General features: G+C 43.8%; 1 protein-coding gene across 4 annotated transcripts in view; it reads left to right on the plus strand.

Annotated features, from left to right (window-relative positions):
* The window catches only part of FER (FER tyrosine kinase), a 392,406-nt gene that overhangs the window by 286,255 nt on the left and 78,404 nt on the right, over positions 1-27,747 (plus strand). For all 4 annotated transcript variants that reach the window (XM_045020435.1, XM_045020436.1, XM_045020438.1 and 1 more), the window contains one exon: positions 321-444. In XM_045020435.1, the coding sequence (XP_044876370.1) occupies positions 321-444 (124 nt within the window). The remainder of the gene's footprint in view (positions 1-320; positions 445-27,747) is intronic.

Consider the following 27,747-nt stretch of genomic DNA (forward strand, 5'->3'; position numbering starts at 1 on the left):
CATAGTTATGCAAATATATATTGAATATACATAGGGAAATATGATGTATAGTGTAGTAAAAATATGGACTTGATTAATTTTTTTCATTCTTAGTACAGCTTGCACATTGAAGCACTTAGAGCAATATTCAGGGCAGCTTAAGGAGGCCACATACTGATGGGAATGTATTCTTTCCATTTTCTTTTTTATCTTAGCCTCAAACAAATTGGTTGAAAAGCATGGCTGATAGTGTAATACTTTTTGTTCAGTCAAGCATCACTAATAAGAAATAAATGTGAGTATCATTGCTGTCATGTCTCATTGTCCATCTATTTCTCTAGGAGGCGATTTCCTCTCCTTTTTAAGAAAGAAGAAGGATGAGCTAAAAACCAAACAGTTAGTGAAATTTTCATTAGATGCTGCTGCTGGTATGGCGTATCTCGAGTCTAAAAACTGTATACACAGGTAAGGAAGATATTTATTTTCCATACTACAGTTTTAGCCGCTTTAATGGCTAGATAACAGACTAAATGTGTAGTGCTTAATATAAACTGGATAGATCTTTAAAATGTAAAATAAGCTCCATTTTTTTTAAGAGATCTGATTCTATGTCTAGGTTTTGAGTTCAATGATTAGTAACTCTGGTTTCAAGCTATTCTGTTAGTCAACGATTAAGACAGGAAAGATAAGTTAAACATGCAATGAACGTCTCACTGAGAGAGAATTTGAGCCAAGAACAACATGGTTGATATGGCAGGAAAGGATTATGGCACAATTAAAGAAACTAATTAACCAGCTAGAGTCATTTCTGAAGCTAAGAGACATATGCATAGCCAGAAGAAACATGTTAATATGCTGACATTTCACATTTTAGGGAAACCCATTGGTATGTAAAATCATGAAGATGGGCTAACAGTAGAAGTTCTGTACATCAGACAGTGTTCACTCATGCCAACTTTCCAAACAGTCCCTATACTTTCTAGTAACATATTTGCCATTTTCCCCAACTCAGTCCCACTGTGGAGCTTTCTGTATTTCAGTGGAATTTAAAGAGTTTACCCCCATTTGTCTTCCCAAATATCCCAATGTGTAGTTTTTAGTATGGCATATATGAATCACTATGAGGGTGGAAGATGACAGGAACATAATGGTAATTCCTTGTTTACAATGATGATATGGCTCAAACTACAGTATAAAAAAAGATTTTAATTAAGATTTGGGCTGCTTAACCTATTTTAATGGTCTAATTTCATACCTAGTACAACTCCACAGAAGTCAGATTTTTAGACACCTGAATGATAATTCCCTTACTTACTTCAGGTATGAATTTGTCCCACTATCAGATAGGTCAAGTTAAATGTTTTATCTTAATCTGGATTAGGGGAATGTTTTATAAATTCTAAAAAAAATAGTTAGAAAAAAATCCACCATATACTTCACAACATTTTGTAGGCATTATTTATGTAGATGTACCCATGTTTTGTGGTTTACTTTACATCCACTTGAGGAATTACTATTAGCTATCAAACTCTGTGCTCAAAATTGTACTAACATTATCAATGATGCACAGATGAATTAACAGAACACTCACGATAGCTTGTGCTACATAAGAAACATAGAAACAAAAAAAAGTCTAAATGTAAAGTATCCAATACTGAAAATCTTAGGGAAGTATTACAAACAATATGGGAAAACAACAGGATTCAAAACCCAGCATTCTAGCATGTTAGAATGAATCCAGGTGTGGTATTTTCGTTTAAGAAAATATAACCACAATATAAATCAAAGCAGAATCACAAACATGAAGTGCTTTTAAATATCCTTATAAATTTGTATCATTTAATTTTGTTCCTGGTCCTACTCACTCTTAGATGAAAAGTGCCTGCTCAGATCTTCAGAATTTCCAGAAACTAAAAAGGGGGAAAATAAATAACTAAATGGTATTTTGTAGGTTTTAAGCAACTTGTTGTGTTCTGTAGTGGTGATTATTGAAAAAAGAGCAGGGCAATTTTTCATTACATAAAAACATGTCACCTGCAAAATGCAAACAAATAATTGCTGAAAGAAATGGTTTACCTTTGGAGAAGTGCCCCATACTTTTCTTCAAACTCTGGAGAATGATTTCCTGGATCTTTCAGCTTAATTGGAACCATTGCTATTTGTTGTATATGTGGGGGTTGCCTTTTGTTATCTGTGAAGGAGACTCTGGGCTTTTTCAAATGCAATCGTATACCATCCTATTGTGGGGGATACAATTTCATTTACAGTGAATTTTTAAAACCTGTATGCTCATTCAGTTGTTTTTATATTACTTGCTTAATATTTCTTCTTACTTGGTGCCACTCTACATGTTATCTCCCAAATCAGACTAATTTTGTGGTGAAGTGGTCTTAGGGTTGATCTTCTAGTGGTTTTAATTAGATGATTTGCAGTAACATTTGTTTAACTTTGTAATTGTTAATTATCTTTTTCTCAAACCTGTATTTTAGGGAGGTTTTTTTTTTTTAAAGTATATATACAGATACAGAATGGCTCAAGGTCTACATTGTATAGAGAGAGATCGCAGTGTAAGTGGTATAAAGTTTTGATTGTCACGAGTTTGGGATGCCTGTATTAATCAACAGTGGCAAAGCTCAGCTATGAGTTATGCAGGTCTTCTCAAACAAAGGTGATAAAAACTGTGTAATACATTGCATCATCTCACATTTTCTTAATGCCAGAGATTTGTCAAATTTTGTTCGCTTTGTACTATTTTTAGTTTCCCTTTGCTTTTGCCACACTAGTTACTGTGGAAACAATGGTTTATTAGTGTGGGTGGAGCTTTGCGGCATCCATATGTTTAAAATAAAGTCGATTTAGACAGAAATGGTTTGAAATAAAGAAATCTGTGCTGGATCACACACAGCATGCGGTATCTATGCGTGGGGAGGGTAGATGTGTGAATTTCATATTTCGTAACTGCTCATTCTTTAACTTCAGAATTCCCACATTATTTGATTGACAAAAACAGAATGTTTTATTAAAAGGACATAGTGTCTATATTCTTTTCTTGTAAACACACGTTGAAGAAAATAACTACAGTTTTACAAATTAATTAAGCAATTAAATTAGCTATTCAACACTACTGGTATGAAATCTGGAGGACAGTAAACTTTATATCAAAAAGCTATATATTTCAGCTTTCATAATACTTGAATAGTACTTTATTGTACTGTGTTCTGAGCTCTTAGCAAAATATCTGACTAGATGGTGCCACATAATGTAAATTTATTAGGGTCTGTGAGTTGATGGTGCTGAATTTGACAGGTAATCAGAGGATGAAAAATTGTGGATCAGGGCCTCAAATATATATATATATTTAGTGGTTTCAGTGTACGTTCTTAGGTATTATATAGCTGCTTTTTTTTCTCCGTGTTAGCATAGCTCAGGAACTAGTATTGCCTAAAAGACAGATTATCAAATTTGTATATATGTTTACTAAAGACTAAAAGTGTGTCATTTAGTCACAACCTGAAGCAAGGGGTATGGTGAAGAACCCAAACTATTCCAGTGGGGAGCTCTGGAGAGATTCAACTTCATTGAGCCACTGTCTCTCCCTGTACTCCTTAGTTGAACTGTGGTGGCAGTGGAGTAATTTACAGCATCTTTTTGTGAGGCGCATCATAACCTGAATGCATGTGTGTGCATACACACCTGTATCATGTAGCCTGCCAGATTTGTTAGCTGGCGTGTGTGTGTGGCACAGCCATGGCTCTATCTACTTCTCTCCTAGTTAAAGCCCCTGTGATTGCAGTCCTTGTGTTTCTCTGAACACCCAGGATTGCATGTGTGCCCGTATGTGGGCTGTACAAAGAATATGGGAGACCTTGTCCCTTCCTACTTTCCTGCATTGCCACATAAGACAAGGACATAGTCTAGTGCTAGATAAGTTGATTGCTGAAAAATGTTTTATTGTAATGGTGAAACTAAATTAATTGTATGATCAGGCCATTGGCCTTATGAAAAACAACAAGAATCTGAGAAAATATGTGGGATTGAAAATTGATAATCTAGGTTAAAAAAAAAAAAAAAAGGTGGGGGGAGAACTAGCTATAGATAAAAATGGACCTGACAGCAGAATATCTTCTATTTTGTTTAAAATAAAAATTATTAATAGGCAGCAGGTTTAAAACAAATAAAAGGAAGTTCTTCTTCACGCAGTACACAGTCAACTTGTGGAACTCCTTACCTGAGGAGGTTGTCAAGGCTAGGACTATAACAGCGTTTAAAAGAGAATTGGATAAATTCATGGTGGTTAAGTCCATAAATGGCTATTAGCCAGGGTGGGTAAGGAATGGTGTCCCTAGCCTCTGTTTGTCAGAGGATGGAGATGGATGGCAGGAGAGAGATCACTTGATCATTGCCTGTTAGGTTCACTCCCTCTGGGGCACCTGGCATTGGCCACTGTCAGTAGACAGATACTAGGCTAGATGGACCTTTGGTCTGACCCGCTATGGCCGTTCTTATGTTCTTATACTGCAGAAGGCTTTATTATTACTGCTTTCGTCAAAAAATAAAAATAACATGTAATTAGAAACAGTTTCTTTTCTGTAGATTGCAACAAAAAGGGAAAATATTCTGCTCCCATACCCTGCTCTTTCTGCGGTACTATTTTTCTCTGTGTATTATGCTTAAGATCTTCTAAAAGCCCTAGCATATTTTTTTAGTTACTGTATTTATTTTGCTATTCTTTTGAGACTATGTGCATTTGAGTTATTTTATCATGAAATTGAAGGTTGCTCAGCATCTGAGTCTACACTACCATTAACATACTACTGTTGGAGTAACTATACCAGTGGTGGACAACCTGCGGTCTGCATGCGGCCCATCATGGTCATCTGATTGATTGCGGACCACGAGACATATTGCTGATGTTGACCATCCGCAGGCACTGCCCCTGCAGCCCCCAGTGTCCACAGTTCGTTGTTCCCGGCCAGTGGAAGCTGCAGGAAGCAGCAGGCCTCAGGGACGTGCTGGCCACCGCTTCCTGCAGCTCCCATTGGATGGGAACAGAGAACTGTGGCCACTGGGAGCTGTTGGGGGGTGAGGGGAGGCGGTGCCTGTGGAGGGTCAACTTCAGCAAAATGTTGCGCGCCCCGCAATCAGCTTACCCTGATGGGCCGCATGTGGGCCGCAGGCTGCCCACCAGTGAACTTTACTGTCTGTGCCTGGAATTTAGCCCATTAGGAGCATTTTTGTAGATGAGACAGAAAACCATTTTTGCTTTACCGTGTTATATCTGAATTCGGATTGCGTTATATCGGGGTAGAGGTGTATATTGAAAACAATCTCTTACATTCTCAAGCAACATTTTTCTTACTTTGCCTATCTGTAAATTTTGATGATCATCAATGGAAATATTTTTTCATTGGTTTAAGTGTGTAAAGTGAAATGGACATTTACCAATAAAAATCTAATCCTTCCAAGCCTAAATATGTAGCTTACACTTATGTGCCAAATTCAGGCCATCTCTTTTCCATATACATACAGTATATGTGAAAAGGTATGGCCAAGCTCAAATGAAGTAATGTTCCCTACTCCAGCCTCCCTGAAAACAATGGAGTAAATAGTCTGGAAGTCTTCCGTAAACAAACCTAGAGCACATGCCTTCAAGGGTTAGGTCAAAATTCTTCCTGTTCCAGCTATTCTGAGTCTTAATCAGATTACTCCTGCTTCAGAATGGGGGGCTCTCCTTAACTTCATCCAAGTCCAAATACAGTACATTTTAATTCTATTTTTTCAACTTGTACGGACACCAAAGTTTGACAGTGCCTGAGTTAGGCCCATAGGGTGAAATCCTGTTCCAACAGAAGTCAGTAGCAAAACTCTTATTGATTTCAAAGTGCCCAGAATTTCACCTACATTAGGGGTGGGCAAACTTTTTGGCCCGGGGGCCACATCTGGGTATGGAAATTATATGGCAGGCCATGAATACTCACAAAATTGGGGCTGGGGTGCGGGCTCTTGGGTGGGGCCAGAAATGAGGAGTTCAGGGTGCGGGAGGAGGCTCCAGACTGGGGCAGAGGGTTGGAGGATGGGGAGGGTGAGGGCTTTAGCTGGGGGTGTAGGCTCTGGGGTGGGGCTGGGATGAGGGGTTGGGGGTGCAGGAGGGTGCTCCAGGCTGGGACTGAGGGGTTTGGAGGGCAGGAGGAGGATCAGGGCTGGGACAGGAAGGTGGGTGCAGGAAGGAGTCAGGGGTGCAGGCTCCGGGTGGCCTTACCTCAAGCAGCTTCCCAAAGCAGCAGCATGTCACCCCTCCAGTTTCTACACGGAGGGGTGGCCAGGCGGCTCTGCACACTTCCCTGTCCACAGGCGCCACCACACAGCTCCCATTGGCCGCAGTTCCTGCGGGGGCAGCGCTTGGGGCATGGGCAGTGTGCGGAGCCCCCTGGCTGCCCTACATGTAGGAGCCCAAAGGGGGACATGCTGCTGCTTCTTGGAGTTGCACGGAGTGGGGCAAGCACCCCACTCCCCGGTGGGAGCTTGAGGGCCAATCTAAAATGTCTGGAGGGCCAGATGCGGCCCCTGGGCCATAGTTTGCCCACCCCTGCACTAGAGTCTGTACGAGTATGCTTTCAAGATTACATAACTGAAAGAAATATGCACCACATACATTTGTTTTGCATAAATTATTTAGAAAAATGCAGATTATCCCTTTACTGTGTAATGTACATGACACAGGCAACCATCAAGAAAGTAAAAGCAGCAAGAGTCCTGTGGCACCTTATAGACTAACAGGCGTATTGGAGCATGAGCTTTCGTGGGTGAATACCCACTTTGTCGGATGCCGAAAATGGATTTCCACTCCATACGGCTAAATGAAGTGCTTTGCATGGTGTCAAGTATCAGAGGGGTAGCCGTGTTAGTCTGGATCTGTAAGTGTACATCAGTGTACAAGAAAGTGTACATCAGTAGCCTTGTCTAACAAATAGACAAGTTGAACAAAAATAAGGGAAAGGTAGTTGAAATGACAAGCTGGCTAACAACCAAAATACATTTGCAAATCAATCAGAGGCACTAGTTACAGTAGCCCTTGAAAGGTGTAACTTGCTTAACAAATATCTGAATGACACTAGTGTATTTTGAATATTTTGACAGACACCTCTACTCCAATATAACACTGTCCTCGCGAGCCAAAAAATCTTACTGCATTATAGGTGAAACTGCGTTATATCGAACTTGCTTTGATCTTGTGGAGTGCGCAGTCCCGCTCCCCCGGAGCACTCCTTTACTGTGTTATATCTGAGTTCGTGTTATATCGGGTCACGTTAAATCAGGGTAGAGGTGTACCTAAAATGTTTTACAATTTTTTTACTTGTGGTAGCTATGGAAAGAAAATTGTTCTCTTCTTAGAATACATTTGACATGTAGTATGTTCTACATACAGTGCACTTTACCATATTGGGACAGAGAAGGTAATACACGACTGTAGAATTTAATACTTTAATATAGTATGGTGTACATTTTTTTTTAAGTTTGTAAAGGTTCATTCATTTATATTTCTGTCAACTGGATAGACCCACTAAATTTTGTTTTACAATCAAGAATTCTTCATGAAGTGATACTCTCTGTCATAATTCTGTGAAGAGTAATCTTAGAACAATGTTATTACCTTATGTCTGAGAGCTTTGGATTGTTTAATGAGTCAAATGTTCTGACTGAATAAACACTCAGAAGTGCCTTGTAATTAAGGTGTCATATATACATAGACTATTTGGTTGAAAATATCTGGGTGCTTACCTTTAAACCAGTCTTCATTTGGATAAAAATAGATGAAGAGGTTTGATCAGCTGTGGTCACTAAGATATTTGCTGGTCTTAATTACAGCACAGTAGATGTTAGCCCCAATGTTCTGTTAATTTTAAAATAACATATTCAATTTTCATGTTCAAAGAAATCTAATAAAGGAAATATAACTAGACAATGTTTTTCTTCCTCTTTATTAGAGTATCTGTAAATTCTGTTCACTTGATTTTACTTGTTTCTTACATACAGTCTTCATGTTTAGTTTTTGCTTTATATGCTGCTCTCTGTTTTTTAGCATTCTTGATTATAAGGATTATAAAAATTCTGAAGAAAATCTCAAGAGGTTTTATTTCTATTTTAAAGTAAAAGAAAGCTTTATGCCTTCTGTCATTTGGAATGAATATCAATCTTAGGGTCTCAGTTGTATTTTTATTGTTTCAACTAGAGATATATTAAGTGCATTAAGTTATATGTCTTTAGAAAAGTGTGTTTGTACTTTAGTGTACAATCATTGCCATTGCTAACCATCTTCTTACAATTGGTTTGAAATTGTTTAGGTAAAATGAAATGAGTTTGCATAATACCTTTTTTGTAGCCTCCTGCTTCATGAATAGAGAACACATTTAATTATTTACTACTGACGCAAATAGTTCTGTAGTGTTGGTGGTTAATAATGCTGTTTGATCATGCATGAGCAAACAAGATTTTTTCCTTTAGAGAGTTGGTGTCATCAACAGAACTTAAACCGTGCAGAAAAGGAATCAATTGTCATACATTTGAATCTTGTTTTCCTGTTAGATGAAGTGTCTGCTCTAAAATAAAGGAGTATGTTTCAAAATATCATCAGCTCTGTTACAGAAATAGTAAAATCTTATCACTAAAAGCTTGATGAGAGAACTACTATTTTGTATTGGACTTTTCTTCAATTGGTTAGTATTCTTTGTTGTTTAAAAAAAAATCCTTAAAGCATTGTCATGTTCTTAAGCTTGCCTCTTTAAGTACAGTGTTGAACCTGATTTCCACATTGCAGTACAATGTGGAAAGACCTGATCTTGCAAGAGTGTAGTGGAGAAGAAGGCTGAAGGAACCCTTTTTCCCTCACCTGTGTGCATTGGGCAGGCCAGATCTTTCTACGTACCCTCCCTAAGTGAAAAACGGTAGAGCAGTTATTAGTACGGCCAATCACACTCAGCAGTCCAGGAATAGTTGAGTGCTACTGGTGCTGAGCGGGAACATATGTGGCTCCTTTGTAAATGGTGTAGCAATTGCTGTTGTTTTTATGCTACCACAGTGCACCTAGAGGTATTCAGCCTGCTTGTGTTTTCCAAAGGCAGAATGCCTCCAGCCAGAGCTTGCTGATGCAGTGCTTTTCCAAATATGTCCCTAATGTGGCAGTGGCTAGAAAAGCCACAATCTGGCACTCAGAGTGTAACTAGACTATGTGGGTGTGACACCACTTCACAGTGCTCAAAGGTATTATTTAATTGTTAGTTTTCAGCCTGTTACTTGTGTTTTGCAAGGTGGTATTACCAAGCACAAAAATGACTAACAGTGGTGCTGTTTTCAAAGTGCTGTCATGTTCTCAGGGTCACAGACAGGTGAATGCTATCTTGTTTCATTCCATTTGTCATGTAACTGTGGTCAGGGCCGTCCTTAGCCATAGGCAGAACAGGCAGCTGCCTAGGGCACCACTAGGTCTGGGGGCACTGCTCTGCCCAGCCCGGACAGATGGGAAGCAGTGGAGCATGTAAGAGCAGGGCTGCTGGGTCCTAGAGAGAGCTGAATGCAGCACAGTCTGAGGGAGGGGATTGGCTGCTGGGGTCTCTGGGAAGGGGTGGGGGGAAGGAACTCACCTGTAGGGTGACCAGATGTCCCATTTTATAGGGACAGTCCCAATTTTTGGGTCTTTTTCTTATATAGGCTCCTATTCCCCCCCACCCCATCCCGATTTTTCACATTTGCTGTCTGTTCATCCTAGATGGGGGTAATTGGTACCTATATAAGACAAAGCCCCAAATATCGGAACTAGCCCTATAAAATCCAGACATCTGGATCTGGTCACCCTAGCTGGGGAGTGCGTCTCCCCCCCCAGGCTGGCAGCGATCCATCTCATCCGGGGGGAGCTGCACAGGGCAGGATGAGCTGCTGTGGCTCCATGGGTGCCCCGTCCCTGAGATCAGATGCTGTGCTAACTTCACCATGGTCTGTTGGGCTGGCAGTGGTGCCCACTGGCGTGTGATCGGACCTGAGGGTTTGCTGCTGCTGTTGCCACTCTGCACACCAAGAGGTGGATTTTGGGGTCCTGCAGTTTTCTACCTATCTCCTCCTCTAGTGCAGCTGTTGGACCAGCAGGCTGGAGGGTGAGCCAAGCATGAAAGCAGTACTGCGTCGCCATTTAGATTGTCATTTAACAAATTTGTTCACCAAAAATGCTTGCTAACAATCCTGAATTCAATTTCAATTTTTTTTTTAAAAAAAATCAATATTTTAGCCAAAAACAGAAAATTAAGTTGTTGACAATTATTTGTGACAAGTTTGGTATGGGGAAGGGAGTGGGCCCGTTTTCATCAGAGAAACAAAAAATGTTGACTGACTTTCCTATAGCCCTGTTACTGCTAAATAGAGCCCTCCAACAACTGTAATATGCTCATCTCCTTACTAATGTATAGAGCAGGGGTCGGCAACCTACGGCACATGTGCCAAAGGTGGCATGCGAGATGATTTTTGATGGCATGCAGCGGTGGGCTGAGCGGCTCAAGGAACCCCAGGCTGGCAGTGGGCTGAGCAGGCCGGTGGCTGAGACCCCGGCTGAGCCATTCAACCCACTGTCGGCCTGGGATTCCATTCACTCAGCTGGTAGGTGGGCTGAGCAGGACTAAATTCAACGAAATAGGAAAACAAGAGCAACTAACGACAAAGTGTAAGAACATAGAGCAGTGGTCCCCAACCTTTACCCGCCAGACGAAGGACCGTGGCGGTGGATGAGCATCCGCCAAAATGCCGCCGAATTACGGCAGCATTTCAGTGGCGACACCTCTGGATGATGATGCTTGTTGGTGGCAAGCGATGTCATCCAGAGGCGTCGCTGCCAAAATGTCGCCGAATTTCGGTGCCATTTCGGCGGATGCTCATCCGCCGGCCAGTACGCAGGTGCACTGAGAGGCCCCTGTGGGCGCCATGGCACCCTCGGGTACTGCATTGGGGCCCCTGACCTAGACAGCTTCCTGAAGCACGGCGATCGTTTTGATTTAAATGGACTTGAACTGTATGAAGAATTGAGTACACTGTCATCAATGTTGCCACATGCAAAATGGATGATGGACATAGTACAGTTTACTCATAAGGCAAACTTGTTGACATATATCCTAATGTGTACATTGCTACTCGTATTCTACTGACAAATCCTGTAACAGTAGCATCAGGAGAACAGAGTTTCTCAAAACTAAAGCCCATTAAAAACTATCTCCGCTCTACAAGGAGTCAGGAACACTTGACTGGTCTTACTATTCTTGCAATCGAACAAGACATCACTTTGTCTTTGTCATACGATGACATTACTGATTTTGCAGCCAAAAAAGTCAGAAAGATTGCTTTTAATTAAAAATAAATCCTTGTTTCAATACCTCTTCATAGAAATTTCCAATAAAATGTTGACAAATTAAAAAAATATATTATTTGCATCATTCTGTCAAATCAGAATTTTTTCTATAGTGCTACTTCTTTAGTGCTGGTCCATCAGCATTACAGTGTGCTTAATTAAGTTAAACTGGTTTTAATAACATGCATGTGGCAAGTTTTCCAGTAGTGTAAGCTTATGTTTGTCTTGTTAAGAGCAAGACAGGCACAGGGGCACCAGTTTAATAATCCTGCCTAGGGCACCATAAATCCTAAGGACGGCCCTGACTGTGGTTATTTGTTACACTGACATTCGAGTATGGCAGACTGTGCTTCAAGCTTTATAAAATTGCTGTACCTATCTAGAAAAGATGAATATTTAACACGTGATTAAAAATAACTTTGGTGGTAAACTTTTGTTTTACTGCCTAGAGAACTGCTCAGTAAGCCAAACATTTCATTTAGTGTCTCTTCTTCCCCTCACCCCCTTTTCTCCTTGCCTCCTTGCTCTTTTATTTATGTAAATATATGTGATGGAGTTGCTCTTCTGTTTACACAGTTCCAGTGTATTTAGTTCCTCCTCATTTAAGATACTGAGTTGGGTAGTTCTTGATCATTTAATGAATATTTAATCCCATGGTGTAAAAGTTTTCCCCTCCCTTAATTCTTTCTTGAATATACGGACTTCATTTCTTATATAAATTACATGAATAGACAAAACTGCTATTATCATATCTGCTATTTGAGGCATTTATAAACCCTTTGGCAGCACAAAGCCATAAAGCAGATCTGTGGCTGAATAAAACATGTTTGGTACATAAATATCTTATGAACATTTTACCCTGCTTCATACATTATGTAGTGACATGAATCTTTGAAATGCATCATGATCTCTGAAATACATGCACTGCTTATAAAATTAAGGGAAAGTGCTATTTTTACTAAATGTTTCCAGATTCTAGTACTAAACTACGTTGTTATAATTAAGTTTTGGGTGAATTTAGTTTAAATGAACAGCAGAAAGTCTTAATCATAGACTGAAGCCACTGCTTATGCATTGTGTAAGTTTTCCCATAAAACTCAATTTGTGAATTTCTGTCTTGACCATTGCAATTTTTTAACAATAAGTTACATTATATAGCATTTTTTTTATCTTGAAGGAACCCATAGCACTTTATAAACATTGAATTTTATATAAAATACAGAAATCACTTCACTTCTACTGAAATGTAAGCCTTTCTGTAATGGAACATGTAGTTATTGTGCATCAACAACAAAGTGCAACAATTTTAGATTGGCCCATAAAGAACAACTTCTCCATTTGGAATGGAGGAACTTTAGCCTTTCCTAAGCATAGTAAGTAGTCACTTCTTGTAATATAGTCAAATATCCAATGAGGGCAAAATTTGTTTAACCAAACTCAGTTTTATTTACAACTCTAAACAGTATTTGAAGCTACAGTAGGTCTTCAGAAATGAAAACAAAGTTTGCAAAATAATCCATGCTTACTTGATTAGTTTTTTTCATTTTCTCTCTCTCCCATCTATTTATCCTTTGGTTACCAATGTAGCATCTGAGCACCTTCCATAATTATATAAATCTAAAACTGTAGTCTAAACAAAGGTTCTCAAACATAATGTTTGTTATTCAGTAGTTCACCTTTCACTGTTGTTATTGAGCCATTACCCCAGCAAGACGATGCTGTGGTACTTGAGGTACCATATTTCAAAAGATATGTAAAACTGATGTCTGGGTCATTTGTGATTATTAACTGACATGTAGCACTTCCTGTACGAGAGTGTTAACCCAAGTGCTTAAAACATTTCTGGAATTTTCTGCTTAATTGAATTTTTTTTTTAAGTTCAATAGCAGTTGAATGTGAATGTCGCTTTGTTTCCTAAATACTTGGTTAGGGGTTGGGAGGAAATTTTCCTTGGAGAGCAGATATCCCTTCATTTCCTGCTGCAGGGTTTCTTCCTCTAAAGCATCTGGTAGTAACCAGTGTCTGAGACAGTATATTGGATCAGATGAACCATTGATCTGATCCAGTATGGCACTTCCCAAGTTCCTGTTCCTTTGGATGAAAGATGCGGGTATGTCTACCCTACGAAATTACTCCAATTTTACAGAAGTTGATTTTTTGGGAACAGATTGTATAAAGTCGAATGCATGTGTCCACACTAAGCACATTAATTCAGCGGTGTGCGTTCATAGTACCGTGGCAAGCATCGACATTCCAAGCAGTGCACTCTATCCCACAGTTCCCGCAGTCCCCGCTGCCCATTGGAATTCTGGGTTGAGCTCCTAATACCTTATGGGGCCAAAAATTTGTCACGGGTGGTTATGGGTAAATGTCGTCAGTCAACCCTCCCTCTGTGAAAGCAACGGCGGACAACCATTTCGCGCCCTTTTCCCTGGATTGCCCGAGCAGACGCCATAGCACAGTAAGCATGGAGCCTGTTCAGCTCACCGCAGCAGTTATGAGCATTGTAAACACCTCACGCATTATCGTGCAGTTTATGCAGAACCAGAAGCTGAAAAACCAGGCGAGGAGGCGATGGCAGCGCGGTGACGAGAGTGATGAGGACATGGACACAGACTTCTCTCAAACCACGGGCCCCGGCAATGTGGACATCATGGTGTTAATGGGCCAGGTTCATGCTGTGGAAGGCTAATTCTGGGCCTGGGAAACAAGCACAGACAGGTGGGACCACACAGTGTTGCAGGTCTAGGATGATACCCCGTGGCTCCGAAACTTTCGCATGCGTAAGGGCACTTTCATGGAACTTTGTGACTTGCTTTCCCCTGCCCTGAAGCACAAGAATACCAAGATGAGAGCAGCCCTCACAGTTCACAAGCAAGTGGCGATAGCCCTCTGGAAGCTTGCAACGCCACACAGCTACCGCGGTGTCAGTCGGGAATCAATTTGGAGTGGGCAAATCTACTGTGGGGGTTGCTGTCATGCAAGTAGCCAACACAATCACTGAGCTGCTTCTATCAAAGGTAGTGACTCTTGGAAATGTGCAGGTCATAGTAGATGGCTTTGCTGCAATGGGATTCCCTAACTGTGACAGGGCAATAGACGGAACCCATATCCCTATCTTGGGACCGGACCACCAAGGCAGCCAGTACATAAACCGCAAGGGGTACTTTTCAATGGTGCTGCAAGCACTGGTGGATCACAAGGGATGTTTCACCAACAGCAACGTGGGATGGCCAGGAAAGGTTCACAACTCTTGTGCCTTCAGGAACTCTGGTCTGTTTAAACGGCTGCAGGAAGGGATTTACTTCCCAGACCAGAAAATAACTGTTGGGGATGTTGAAATGCCTATAGTTATCCTTGGGGACCCAGCCTACTCTTTAATGCCCTGGCTCATGAAGCCGTACACAGGCACCCTGGACAGTAGTAAGGAGTTGTTCAACTATAGGCTGAGCAAGTGCAGAATGGTAGTAAAGTGTGCATTTGGACGTTTGAAGGGTCGCTGGCGCAGTTTACTGATTCGCTCAGACCTCAGCAAAACCAATATTCCCATTGTTATTGCAGCTTGCTGTGTGCTCCACAATCTCTGTGAGAGTAAGGAGGAGAAGTTTATGGCGGGGTGGGAGGTTGAGGCAAATCGCCTGGCTGCTGATTACGCGCAGCCAGACACCAGGGCGATTAGAAGAGCACATCAGGAAGCGCTGCGCATCAGTGAAGCTTTGAAAACCAGTTTCATGACTGGCCAGGGTACCATGTGACAGTTCTATTTGTTTCTCCTTGATGAAAACCCGCCCCTTTGGTTGACTCTAATTCCCTGTAAGCCAACCGTCCTCCCCCCTTCGATCGCAGCTTGGAAATAAAGTCACTATCATTTTAAAACCATGTATTCTTTATTCTTCCCCACCCCCCTGTGTTCTTGTGCGTCTGGGTGAGGAGGCAGCTATGGAACTTACTTGGGGAGGAGGGCGGGCAGTTAAATAGGTGCTGTAGTTGCAGTCTCTCCACCAGACGCTGGATCATGTCCATTTGTTCCCACAGTAGCCCCAGCGTTGCATCCTGCCTCCTCTGATCTTCCTGCTTCCACCTCTCCTCATGTTCACTGGCCGCTTTCCTGTCCTGTGCTATTGTGTCCCTCCACACTTTCTGCTGATCTCTTTCAGTGCGGGACGCCTACATGAGCTCAGAGAACATTTCATTGCGTGTGCGGTTTTTTTCGCCACCTTATCTGAGATAGCCTTTGGGACGGAGGAGGGAGGATTGAAACCTTTGCAGCTGCGGGAGGAAAAAACGGGAGAGAAGTATTTTAAAAGATACATTTTACAGAACAATGGGTATACTCTTTCACGGTGAACAACACTATTCACATTACATAGCACATGTGATTTCGGTACAAGGTAATTTTTTGCATCTTATATTGAGTGCCTGCGGCTTTGGTGTTAGAGATCAAACTCACCGGGCAACAGAATTCGGCTTGCAGGTGGCCATGGTAAGCCATAGTCTTTCAGCTTCTGCAGCCTTCATAACAGCAGCGCCCTCCTTTCCCATACCAAGCAAAGCCCATTGAGTTGTCCATTTTGAGCTGCGGTTTTCATGTTAACGTGCAGCAGCAGAAACCAAACTACTACCCCATCCTTTTCTCTGGGATGACCACTTTAACCCTCCCCCCACCGCACCGCGTGGCTGGTGGAGCCCTTTAAATCCCGCCCGCAGCTCTGGTGGCGGGGCCAGGGAGGGGCATTTAAAGGGCTCCACCGGGCTCCCCTGCCGGGGCGGGAAGCCCGGCGGAGTCCTTCAAAACCCGCCTGTAGCTCCAGCGGCCGGGCATTTAAAGGGCGGCGGGGAGCCCGGTGGTGCCCTTTAAATGCCCCCCTGGCCCAGCCGCCGGAGCTGCGGGCGGGGTTTAAAGGGCTTGGGGATATAATTTTGACTATACGCGGTTTTCACTTTGTGATAACCGCGGAACTGAACCCCCGCCTAAGATAAGACTTGCCTGTACTTGCTACTAGCATGGCATAGTAAAGCGTCCTACCATGGAGGACGGAATAAGCCTTATTCCGTCCTCCAGAAACCTTCTGCAAAGGCTTTTAGAGTACCTCCAGGAGAGCTTCATGGAGATGTCCCTGGAGGATTTCCGCTCCATCCCCAGCTACATTAACAGACTTTTCGAGTAGCTGTACTGCCCACGAATGCATGCCAAGTCATTAGGGCAAATTAATCATTAAAAACGCTTGCTTTTAAACCATGTTTTATATTTACAAAGGTACACTCACCAGAGGTCCCTTTTACGGCTTCATGGTCTGGGATACCGCCTTGGGAGGCTATTTCAGTCAGGGTGAGAAAAAGATCCTGGCTGTCGGGGAGAAGTGTGTGCTGTGTGCTCTCCTCAACCTTGTCCTCCTCCTCCTCCATCTTCCCCGGCCTCAAAATCTTCAGGCATGGCGACTGAGAGTACCCCATCATCGGAGTCCATGGACAGGGGTGGAGTAGTGGTGGCAGCCCCCCCTAGAATTGCCTGCAGCTCAGCGTAGAAGCAGCATGTCTGCGGCTCTGTCCCGAAGCGTCCATGTGATTCTTTGGTTTTCTGGTACACTTATCTCAGCTCCTTAAGTTTCACGCGGCACTGTGTTGAGTCCCTGTTGTGGCCTCTGTCCATCATGGTCTTGGAGATTTTTTCAAATGTTTTGGCATTCCGTCTTTTGGAACGGAGTTCTGATAGCATGGATTCATCTCCCCATACAGCAATCAGATCCAGTACCTCCCGTACAGTCCATGCTGGAGCTCTTTTTCTATTCTGAGACTCCATGGTCACCTGTGCTGATGAGCTCTGTATGGTCACCTGTGCTGATCAGCTCACCACGCTGGGCAAACAGGAAATGAAATTCAAACGTTCACAGGGCTTTTCCTGTCTACCTGGCCAGTGCATCCAAGTTCAGATTGCTGTCCAGAGCGGTCACAATGACGCACTGTGGGATAGCTCCCAGAGGCAAATACCGTTGAATTGCATCCACACTAACCCTAATTCAAACCGGCAATGTCAATTTCAGCACTACTCCCCTTGTCGGAGAGGAGTACAGAAACCGATTTTAAGAGCCCTTTATGTCGACAAAAATGGCTTCGTTGTGTGGACGGGTGCAGGGTTAATTCAAGTTAACGCTGCTAAATTCGACCTAAACTCGTAGTGTAGACCAGGCTAAAATGTAAGAGCATTTTAATTTTCTGCTATTCTTTTTATTATTATATTTGAAAAAATTCCTGTGTATTCTTATAAAACAACTCTGTTTATCAGAAAAATTTAGTTTGTGACCAGTTAAGCTGGTGTGATGGTTCCCAGGGGTACCCAAGGTTGTGAGGCATCTTGCTACCACCTGCCTTTACCATGAGGAAGCCTTGTCTGTACCTGCTGTACGTCAGTTCCCCAGCACAAGCACTGGCTTCCAGGCCTCTGCAAGCTTCACTCTCTCTTTACAGGTTAACTCCAACCCCCAACTTCTCCAAGCATCTCCCTGGAGTGCCCAGCCCCTGATCCACTGGACACTCACAGAATACCTAGATCCTCTATTTCCAAAGGAACAGTACAACATAATTTATCAGTTACACCGTAGAGCACAGATCACCCTAAGACACAGTACTTAAATGTATTTACAGAAAAACAAGTATAAGTTTACTTAACAAAGAACAGAGATTCACGTGATAGCAAGCAGAAATATTGGAAACAAAGGGTTACACCTAAAATAAAATCATAACATGCCTATTAGATCCTAAACTTAACTAATAAGACTTTGTCTTAAAAGCAAAAGCTTACCCAAAATTCTTCCAGTGTTCCAGCCTGGCTTGGCTGCGATCTTTTATTCATGAACCAAGCTCACTGCCATCTGACTTCCTAGGTAAAAGATATTGCTTGTTTCCTTGCATTCTGCTAATATACCAAAGTAATTATTTGATCTTAGCCATAAACTGGACACCCTCCTGTTGTATGTTACTTCCTTTGTTTTTTTGGGATCTCTTGTCAACTTTGCAGTCTTGATTAGCTGGTGACTGATTCCATATGCAAACTTCCATTGTAAGACACACAATAGTCATCCAGGGAGATAAATGTCTCTGCTGAGATAGCTGAGCGGGGCTGGCAGCTGGACCCCAGCAGGCAACAGTATGCCATTAAAAATCCTGCCCGGCCCGACTTGCTCTTCTCCGCCCCTCCCGCTGGCATTTGCACATGCTTTCCTGTCCTCCGTCTCTTCCGGCGGGAGGTTGTGTTTCCGGGTTAGCATGTCCATACCGCTACCTGCTGTCTGCAGAGTCTGAGCGGTCCCACTGGCAGGGGCAGGAAGAGGGACCCGGCCCAACAGGAGTTGCAGCGTCCGCGAGGCATGTAAATGTGGAAGGGTCCTGGGTCTCAGCTACGCTGTGTGGCCGCCTGCCCCAAGCACGGCCGGCCCCACTCCCTGGACTCAGGCAGGCTGCCCCGGGGCTGGAGCCCCGGTGCCAGGATGAGCTCAGCTCTGTACTGGGGAAGGCCACGTCCCACAGCCCAAACCCGAGCCCGGGGGCTGCGGCTCGCCACCTGCTGGACCCTGGCAACAGCTTGGTCGCACCTCTTTCCCCACCCCAGGTCACTGGACCCTGCTCCCCTCTGGCATTGAGGGCAGAACCCAGGAGTCCAGAGCCTAGTCTCCGTCTGCCCCTCACCCCCTCGAACAACTAGAGCCCAGCTGGAAACCTAGGAATGCAGAGTCCTCGCTCCGAACACTCCTTCCCTGAGCACCAGCCCCTTCCCGGAGCCCAGGAGTCTCAACTCCCACCCCACTCCTTGCCCTACCCCCCTACACACACACACCAAGCCCCTTCCCTGACCCCTGCACACACACCCAGCCCGTCACACACACCCAGCCCTCTGCCCGGACCCCTGAACCCCCCTCACGCACACCCAGCCCTCTGCCCAGACCCCTGCACTCCCCACATCCCCCAGCCCTCTGCCTGGACCCCTGCACCCCCCTCACACACACACAGCCCTCTGCCCTGACCCCTGCAGCCCCCTCACACACCCTGAGCCCCCTGCACCCCCATGAACCCAGCCTTGACTCCAGCACCCCCACACATACCCAGGCCCCCCACACCCCATGCCTGACTCTTGCACCCCCCACATCCCCACCCCCACCCTGAGCACCAAATGGGAGCTCCTGCACTGCCCCCCCTCCCCACATTCCCACCTGCACCCCTCGCACAAATGGGAGCTGCCCAGGTAAGCACTCCACACTCAAACCTTCTGCCCCAACCCTGAGCCCCCTCCTTCATTTTAGCTACTGACCAGACCCTGCACCCCAACTCCCAGCCTGCTCCTTCACCGCCAGCCCTGTGCTCAGTGCACTCCCACCCTCTGCTTAGTGCAGAGAGAGGAAGAGAATGGGCTCGAATCAGGGAGAAGGTAGGTATCCACTCTATGTGGGCAGGGCCGGGACCCCAGACCCTCAGTGGGCTGAGCTGCTCAGCCCATTGCCAGTCTGGGGTCCCAGCCGCTGGCCCCTCTCAGCCCACTGCTGGCCCCAGGTTCTGGCTGCTGGCCCCTTGTTAGCCGGGGTCCTGGCTGCAGGTCCCACTTAGCCTGCTGCTGGCCTAGGTGGACGGAACCCCAGGCCGGCAGCGGACTGAGCGGGCCAGCGGCGTAAGATCAGCATTTTAATTTAATTTTAAATGAAGCTTCTTAAACATTTTGAAACCCTTGTTTACTTAACATATGACAATAGTTTAGTTATATAATATAGACAGAGAGAGACCTCTGAAAAACATTACAATCTATTACTGGCACGCGAAACCTTAATAAATGAAGACTCGGCACACCGCTGCTGAAAGGTTGCCGACCCCTGCTCTGCAATCAGACAGCATGTACAAATTCCCAACAGAGCAACTGAGCATGCTCCATCCCAGGTATGCTGGGGTGGAACAGGACTTTCCCTGTAAGTGCTGCTTCCAGTGGTGCTGGGCACAGGAACTGAGAGCAGGGAGACTCTCACTTCTGTGCTCTCAATGTCCCACTCCCTTCGCTGGTGCCTAGGCAGTAAAGAGGAGAAAGAAGCAGCCACAATAGAATACAGAGGGATGAAGGGGTTGAAGAAGCCAGAGGGTGGAGAAGAGCAAGACAGGAGCTTGTGGGGAAAAAATTAGACAAAAAGGGAGGGGAAAGATGTGGAGGGGTTGGAGGTAAGTCGCAGGGGCTTTAATAGACAAGAGAGGGAGGGAGGCAGGAGCCAGGTTGGTACATAGAACTTGAGGGCGGGCACGGGGGCTAGGGGTTGGATAGCTTCTACCCTCCTCCCCCTCTCCTCCTAAGAGTTGGGGACAGCATAGCAGGAGGTGGGAACAGGCTGGGAGCACAAGTAAAGAATAGTCACTAACCATTAGAGCAACGAGGAGTCTGGTGGCACCTTAAAGACTAACAGATTTATTTGGGCAAAAGCTTTCGTGAGTAAAAAAAACACTTCTTCAGATGCATGGAGTGAAAATTACAGAATCAGGCATAAATATATTTTAGCACATGAAGAGAAGGGAGTTACCTTATAAGTGGAGAACCAATGTTGAAGGCCAGCTTAGTCAGGGTGGATGTGGTCCACTCCCAATAATTGATGAGGAGGTGTCAATACCAAGAGAGGGAAAATTGCTTTTGTAGTGAGCCAACCACTCCCAGTCTCTATTCAAGCCCAAATGGATGGTGTTAAGTTTGCAAATGAATTGTAGCTCAGCAGTTTCTCTTTGAAGTCTGTTTTTGAAGTTTTTTTGTTGAAGAATTGCTGCTTTTAAATCTGTTACTGAATGTCCTACTTTTAAATCTGTTATTGAATGAACTATCTAAACTCCTACATGACAGAGGGGGCTACAACAGTGGTACCCTCCACTCACCCAACAATATTATTAATCTATCCAACCACACACTTAGGACAGACTCTTCTGCTGAGCTATCTTGGGAACTCTTTCTGCCCCACCACCCTCATGTACCTGATACAGTTCTGCGATGATCTAGAAGCCTACTTTCGCCGTCTCCAACTCAAGGAATATTTTCAACACACCACTGAACAGCGCACTGACCTACAGGAACCCTCCTACAAACACTACAAGAAGAATTCTGCATGGACTCCTCCTAATGGTCGAAATGACAGACTGGACTTCTACACAGAGTGCTTCCGCAGACGTGCACAGGCTGAAATTGTGAACAAACAGCATCACTTGCCCCATAACCTCAGCTGTACAGAACACAGTGCCATCCACAGCCTCAGAAACAACTCTGACATTATAATCAAAGGAGGTGCTGAAGTCATCATGAACAGGTCAGATTACTAACAGGAGGCTACCAGGCAACTCTCCAACACCACATTCTACAGGCCACTATCCTCTGATCCCACTGAGGAGTACAAAAAGAAACTATACCATCTGCTCAAGAAACTCCCTGCTACAGCATGAGAACAAATCTACACAGACACACCCCTAGAGACCCGACCAGGGGTATTCTATCTGCTACCCAAGATCCATAAACCTGGAAATCCTGGACGCCCCATCTCATTGGCACTCTTACAGCAGGATTATCTGGCTATTTGGAATCTCTCCTCAGACCCTACGCTACCAGCACTCCTAGCTATCTTTGAGACACCACTGACTTCCTGAGGAAACTACAGTGCATTGGTGATCTTCCTGAAAACACAATCCTGGCCACTATGGATGTAGAAGCTCTTTACACCAATATTCCACACGAGGATGGACTACAAGCTGTCAGGAACAGTATCCCTGATGAGGCCACAGCACACCTGGTGGGTGAGCTTTGTGACTTTGTCCTCACCCACAGCCATTTCAGATTTGGGGACAACTTATACCTTCAAATCAGCGGCACTGCTATGGGTACCCGCATGGCCCCACACTATGACAACATTTTAATGGCTGACTTAAAACAACACTTCCTCAGCTTTTGTCCCCTAGCGCCCCTCCTCTACTTATGCTAAATTGATGATCTCTTCATCATATGGACCCACGGGAAAGAGGCTGTTGAAGAATTCCACCTGGATTTCAACAATTTCCACCCCACCATCAACCTCAGCCTGGACCAGTCCACACAAGAGATCCACTTCCTGGACACTACAGTGCAAATAAGTGATGGTCACATAAACACCACCCTATACTGGAAACCTACTGACCGCTATACTTTCCTACATACCTCCAGCTTCCATCCAGGACACATTACACGATCCATTGTCTACAGCCAAGCCCTAAGATACAACCACATTTGCTCCAATCCCTCAGACAAAGACAAAGATCTCTTACAAGATCTCTTTCAAGCATTCTTAAAACTACAATACCCACCTGAGGAAGTGAGGAAACTGATTGACAGAGCAAGATGCGTATCCAAAGGTCACCTACTACAGGACAGCCCAACAAGGAAAATAACAGAACACCACTGGCCATCACATTCAGCCCCCAGCTAAAACCTCTCCAGCACATCATCAGTGATCTACAACCTATCCTGGAAAACAATTCCTCACTCTCACAGGCCTTGGGAGGCAGGCCAATCCTTGCTTACAGACAGCCCTCCAACCTGAAGTAAATACTCACCAGCAACAACACAACACACCACAGAAACACTAACCCAGGAACCAATCCCTGTAACAAACCTTGTTGCCTTGTCTGTCCCCATATCTACTCTAGCGACACCATCAGAGGACCCAACCACTCCAGCTACACTATCAGAGGCTCATTCATCTGCACATCTACTAATGTGATATATGCCATCATGTGCCAGCAGTGCCCCTCTGCCATGTACATTGGCCAAACTGGACAGTCTCTATGTAAAAGGATAAATGGACACAAATCAGACATCAGGAATGGTAACATACAAAAGCCAGTAGGAGAACACTTCAATCTCCCTGGACACTCAATAACAAATTTAAAAGTAGCCATTCTTCAACAAAAAAAAACTTCAAAAACAGACTTCAAAGAGAAACTGCTGAGCTACAATTCATTTGCCAACTTAGCACCATCAATTTGGGCTTGAATAGAGACTGGGAGTGGTTGGCTCACTACAAAAGTAATTTTCCCTCTCTTGGTATTGACACCTCCTCATCAGTTATTGGGAGTGGACAACATCCACCCTGACTAAATTGGCCTTCAACATTGATTGTCCACTTGTAAGGTAACGCGCTTCTCTTCATGTGCCAATCTATATTTATGCCTGTTTCTGTAATTTTCACTCCATGCATCTGAAGAAGTGGGTTTTTTTACCCATGAAAGCTTTTGCCCAAATAAATCTGTTAATCTTTAAGGTGCCACCGGACTCCCCGTTGTTTTTGTGGATACAGACTAACATGATTACCCCTCTGATACTTGTAACCACTAGAGAACACTCTCCTGCTAACTTCTGGAACTGAGCTCTGGAGTCCTGAGTCTCAGCATTCCTTTCTTGTTAGTAAATAGCTGTGAAACCCACTGGCAAAGTGTGTCTCATTTCCCACCATCTAGTGACTGATCCATATAGAGGATAACAGCCTACTACTGCTATTCTATTCCATTAGCTCAAGTGGTAGTGGGTCTGTACTGTGGATATAAAGCTCTCAACCCTGATGACCAAAGTTCAAGGGCAATATTTGGTTCTGTAAGACATAATTTCTGGGGGGGTTGTTTAAAAAACAACTAAGAAATTGTATGTTTGTGTACATTGAAAGAACTGAAAACGTAAGAAATGCCAGAATTAAATTTGTCCGTGTCTGCCTCTGCTGCACAGGTCCTATGTGACGCTGAGCAAGATGCTTAAAACACAGTTTTCACAGTTGGCCACCAGTGGTGTGTTTTTTATTTTCTGGATGCCCAACGTAAGATGTCTGGGGCAAGATTTGCAGAAATGCTGATCACGCTCATCTGCAATGACGTCAATTGGAGCTGTGCTTTGACTATATAAAGAGCTATAAGAATGGTATGTACTCTGAAAAATCAGGCCCTATATGTTTCAAGCTGGGCACCCAAAATTAGTGGACACATTTGGCAATTTTGGCCTTACTGTCTCTGTACCTTAGTTCACCACTTGTAAAATGGAGCAGTAATACCACCTAAACTCTCAGGGGTATTGTGAAGGTAAATTATTTAATGTTTGTGAAGCACTCAGTTATATATTGAGACCCCATTAGGAAATTAATACTTTTTTAGTCAGTGCGGGGGTTGGGTGGTGTGTGTTAAATAAGGACGGGGGCACATACTGAGTATAGAGGACAAAAAGAAATATTGAAAAACTACCCATTCTCTGAATGAGGCAGGAGTCCTGTGGAAAACTGGTATCTGATCATGTAGTTAAAGATTGACTCATAATCAGTATGTACAAAGGGGTTGAAATAAGGTTGTGCGAATAGAACATTAATTTCTAACTTTTGAGTGATTGACTCTGCAATGTTAATGTTCCTTTACCATATTTTTGAATGTCTTTACAAATATAATGCTAAAAGTGTGCTAGACACTTTATGAACAAATAGGAAGACAAGATCGCTTCCTCATTAAATTTACAACATTGGAGAAAATTTCAATTTGCTTTTACTCCTGGAAGCCATCTATGGACTAAGGTTGGGACTCATGGTAGATGTGATTTTATAAGTTTAATGCATGCTGGAATATTACAAATGAAAAAGAGAGAATAAATCTTGATATTTTTATAGTCCATGAAGTCAGGGAGTTAACAAAATCCCTTTTTAACTATTCCACGAACACATACACACAACAGCACCTCAAAAAAGGGTTGGGTTTTTTTGGCTGAAGAAGCAAAATTAAAGCATGGAAGAGATTGGAATTACTTTAAATTGAAGTTGGAGAAACAATCTGGACCCTGCATCTCAAGCAAGGGGGGAAATCATAGGGAAGAGTTGCAGACAAAACTGGATGGGCAAACATCTCAAACAGGTTATTAAGGGAAAGCAGAATGCCTACGAAGCATGAAAGGAGGGATGGATCAGGAACACAAGCTGCTACTTCAAGGTCAGAAAGTGTAGGGAAAAAATGAGAATTGCCAAAAGCCAAGCTGACCTGGACCTTTCAGAGGAAGTGGAAATCAATAGTAAAAGGTTCTTTACCTATATAAATAAAAATAAAGCAAAGAAAGCAGAAGTGGGACCACTATGCATGGAGGATGATTTGGAGATTGCAGATAATCTCAATATGGCCCAACACCTAAATGAATACTTTGCCTCAGTTTTTAATAAGTGTAATGAGGAACTTGTGGGCAGCAGCAGAATGGCTAATGGAAATGAGGATATGGAAGTAGAAATAACCACATCTGAGGTGGAAGCCAAACTCAAATAGCTTAAGAAGGCCAAATCCAGGGGGCCAGGATAATGTCCATCCAAAAGTATTGAAGAAACTGGCACATAAAATTGCAAGCCCAATAGCAAGGATTTTTAATGAATCCCTAAACTCAGGGACCTATGACAGTAGAATTGCAAATACAATACCTATATCTAAGAAAGGGAAAAGGAAAGTGATCTGGTAAACTACAGGCCCATTAGTTTGACATCAATTGTATGCAAGGACTTAGAACAAATTTTGAAAGAAGGAATAATTAAAGACCTAGGAGTGTTTGACCACTGAAACAGGTGACTTGACATTGTTTAGGAAGAAGATTTTGCGTGAACAGTTTGGGGATGCATTTCCCAGGACATTTCTGTGTGCCAATCTCAAGAAACATATTCTGATGCAGAAGATAACTTTTTGATCTGCAGAAACAAAAGAAAAGCTTAGTAGATATAAAATATGTGAACAGTTGAACTGACTAAATATTTATTTCATCTCACTTACTAAATTATGTTAACATTTTACGTTGTATAAAGAGAACAGTTTTGCTTTATGTGAAGACAGCAAATGAGCATTATACATTCTGCATCCATGCTGATGTCCTTGTTTGTAGGTTGCCATCATATTTCAAGATAATTGTTATTGATGCAGTATGACTACTTATACGTGGAAAAAAAACGCATTGCATTTTGCCTTTTGGATGATACTTTCTGTGAGTGAAGACGCACATAGTTTGGGTAAAGACAAATGACATACCTGAGCATCATAATATTTTCCATTTCTCTTCCTTGTTAAAATATATTCCTTTGTTAAAGAAGCGGACTAAATTGAAATGAATAATAAGAAATGCATCTATATTTGATCATGTTTTTGAAAAGGTCACAGTACAGAAGATAGATGGAATCCCTAGGTTTGTGATAAAAGATTTACTTGCTTTGCATCGTGATAAATGTCAGGGCTCATAGAGGAGAGTCTAATGTGAGACAGTTTGTCTAGGCTTTCTGATTTTAAACTCATCTTTTACACAAACTTTATCTTCATTTTAAGACACGTAACTTGGCACTGTCTTGATTTCTTCCCACAGAAAGTACATTAATCCCATACAATCTAACTGAAGCAACTCCAAATCTGCTCCTTTCAGGATAAAATTGTAATAAAGGTGGAAAGGACATTGTGACCAACACCATCTCCTGCTTGGTTCTTCTTTCTCATTATGTTCACTCAACACAGCCTGATGGCAACACAACACAACTCTAGGAACAAATCATCTCTCCAAGTCCCTTGACGGAGACTGAGTAGAGTGGTCTGGGTTCCAGATTCTCTTTACCCTTTAGTGCAGGGGAGGGCAAACTACGGCCTGCAGGCCAGATCCAGCCCGTTAGGGCTGGCAATCCGGCCTGTGGGATTGCCAGCCCTGTGGTGCAGTGCGACTAAGACAGGTTCCCTGCTTGCCCTGGCCCCACGCTTCTCCTGGAAGTGGCCGGCACCACATCGCTGCAGCCCCTGGGGGAGGGGGAGCAGAGGGCTCCGTGCGCTGCTCTTGCCTGCAGGCACCGCCCTCCCTGTAGCTCTCATTGGCCGGGAACGGGGAACTGCGACCAATGGGAGCTTTGGGGGTGGTACCCACAGGTGAGGGCGGCGCGCAGCAGAGCCATCTGCCCCACTCCACCCCCAAGAGCCACTGCCGGACATGCTGGCCATTTCCGGGAGCAGCGCAGGGCCAGGGCAGGGAGGGAGCCTGCCTTAGCCCCACTGTGCACCGCTGCCACCCTGGAGCTGCTCGAGGTAAGCAGGGCTGGAGCCTGCACCCTGAACCGCTGCCCTGAGTCCCCTCCCACACTCTGCACCCCGTCCTGCACCCTAACCCCTTGCCCTGAGCCCCCTGCTGCACCCCAGCCCCCTGCCCTGAGCCCCCTGCGCTGCATACAATTTCCCCACCCAGATGTGGCCCTCGGGCCAAAAAGTTTGCTCACCTCTGCTTTAGTGTGTTACCTTTGAGCATTTAGTTTTCCATTTTCCTTGTGTACGTCTGTGTGAAGTTCCCCATGCAACAATAATCTTAACAAAGATTTATTTAAAACAGAGAA

The sequence above is a fragment of the Mauremys mutica genome, chromosome 6, assembly GCF_020497125.1.
Source record: "Mauremys mutica isolate MM-2020 ecotype Southern chromosome 6, ASM2049712v1, whole genome shotgun sequence".
Taxonomy (NCBI): domain Eukaryota; kingdom Metazoa; phylum Chordata; order Testudines; family Geoemydidae; genus Mauremys; species Mauremys mutica.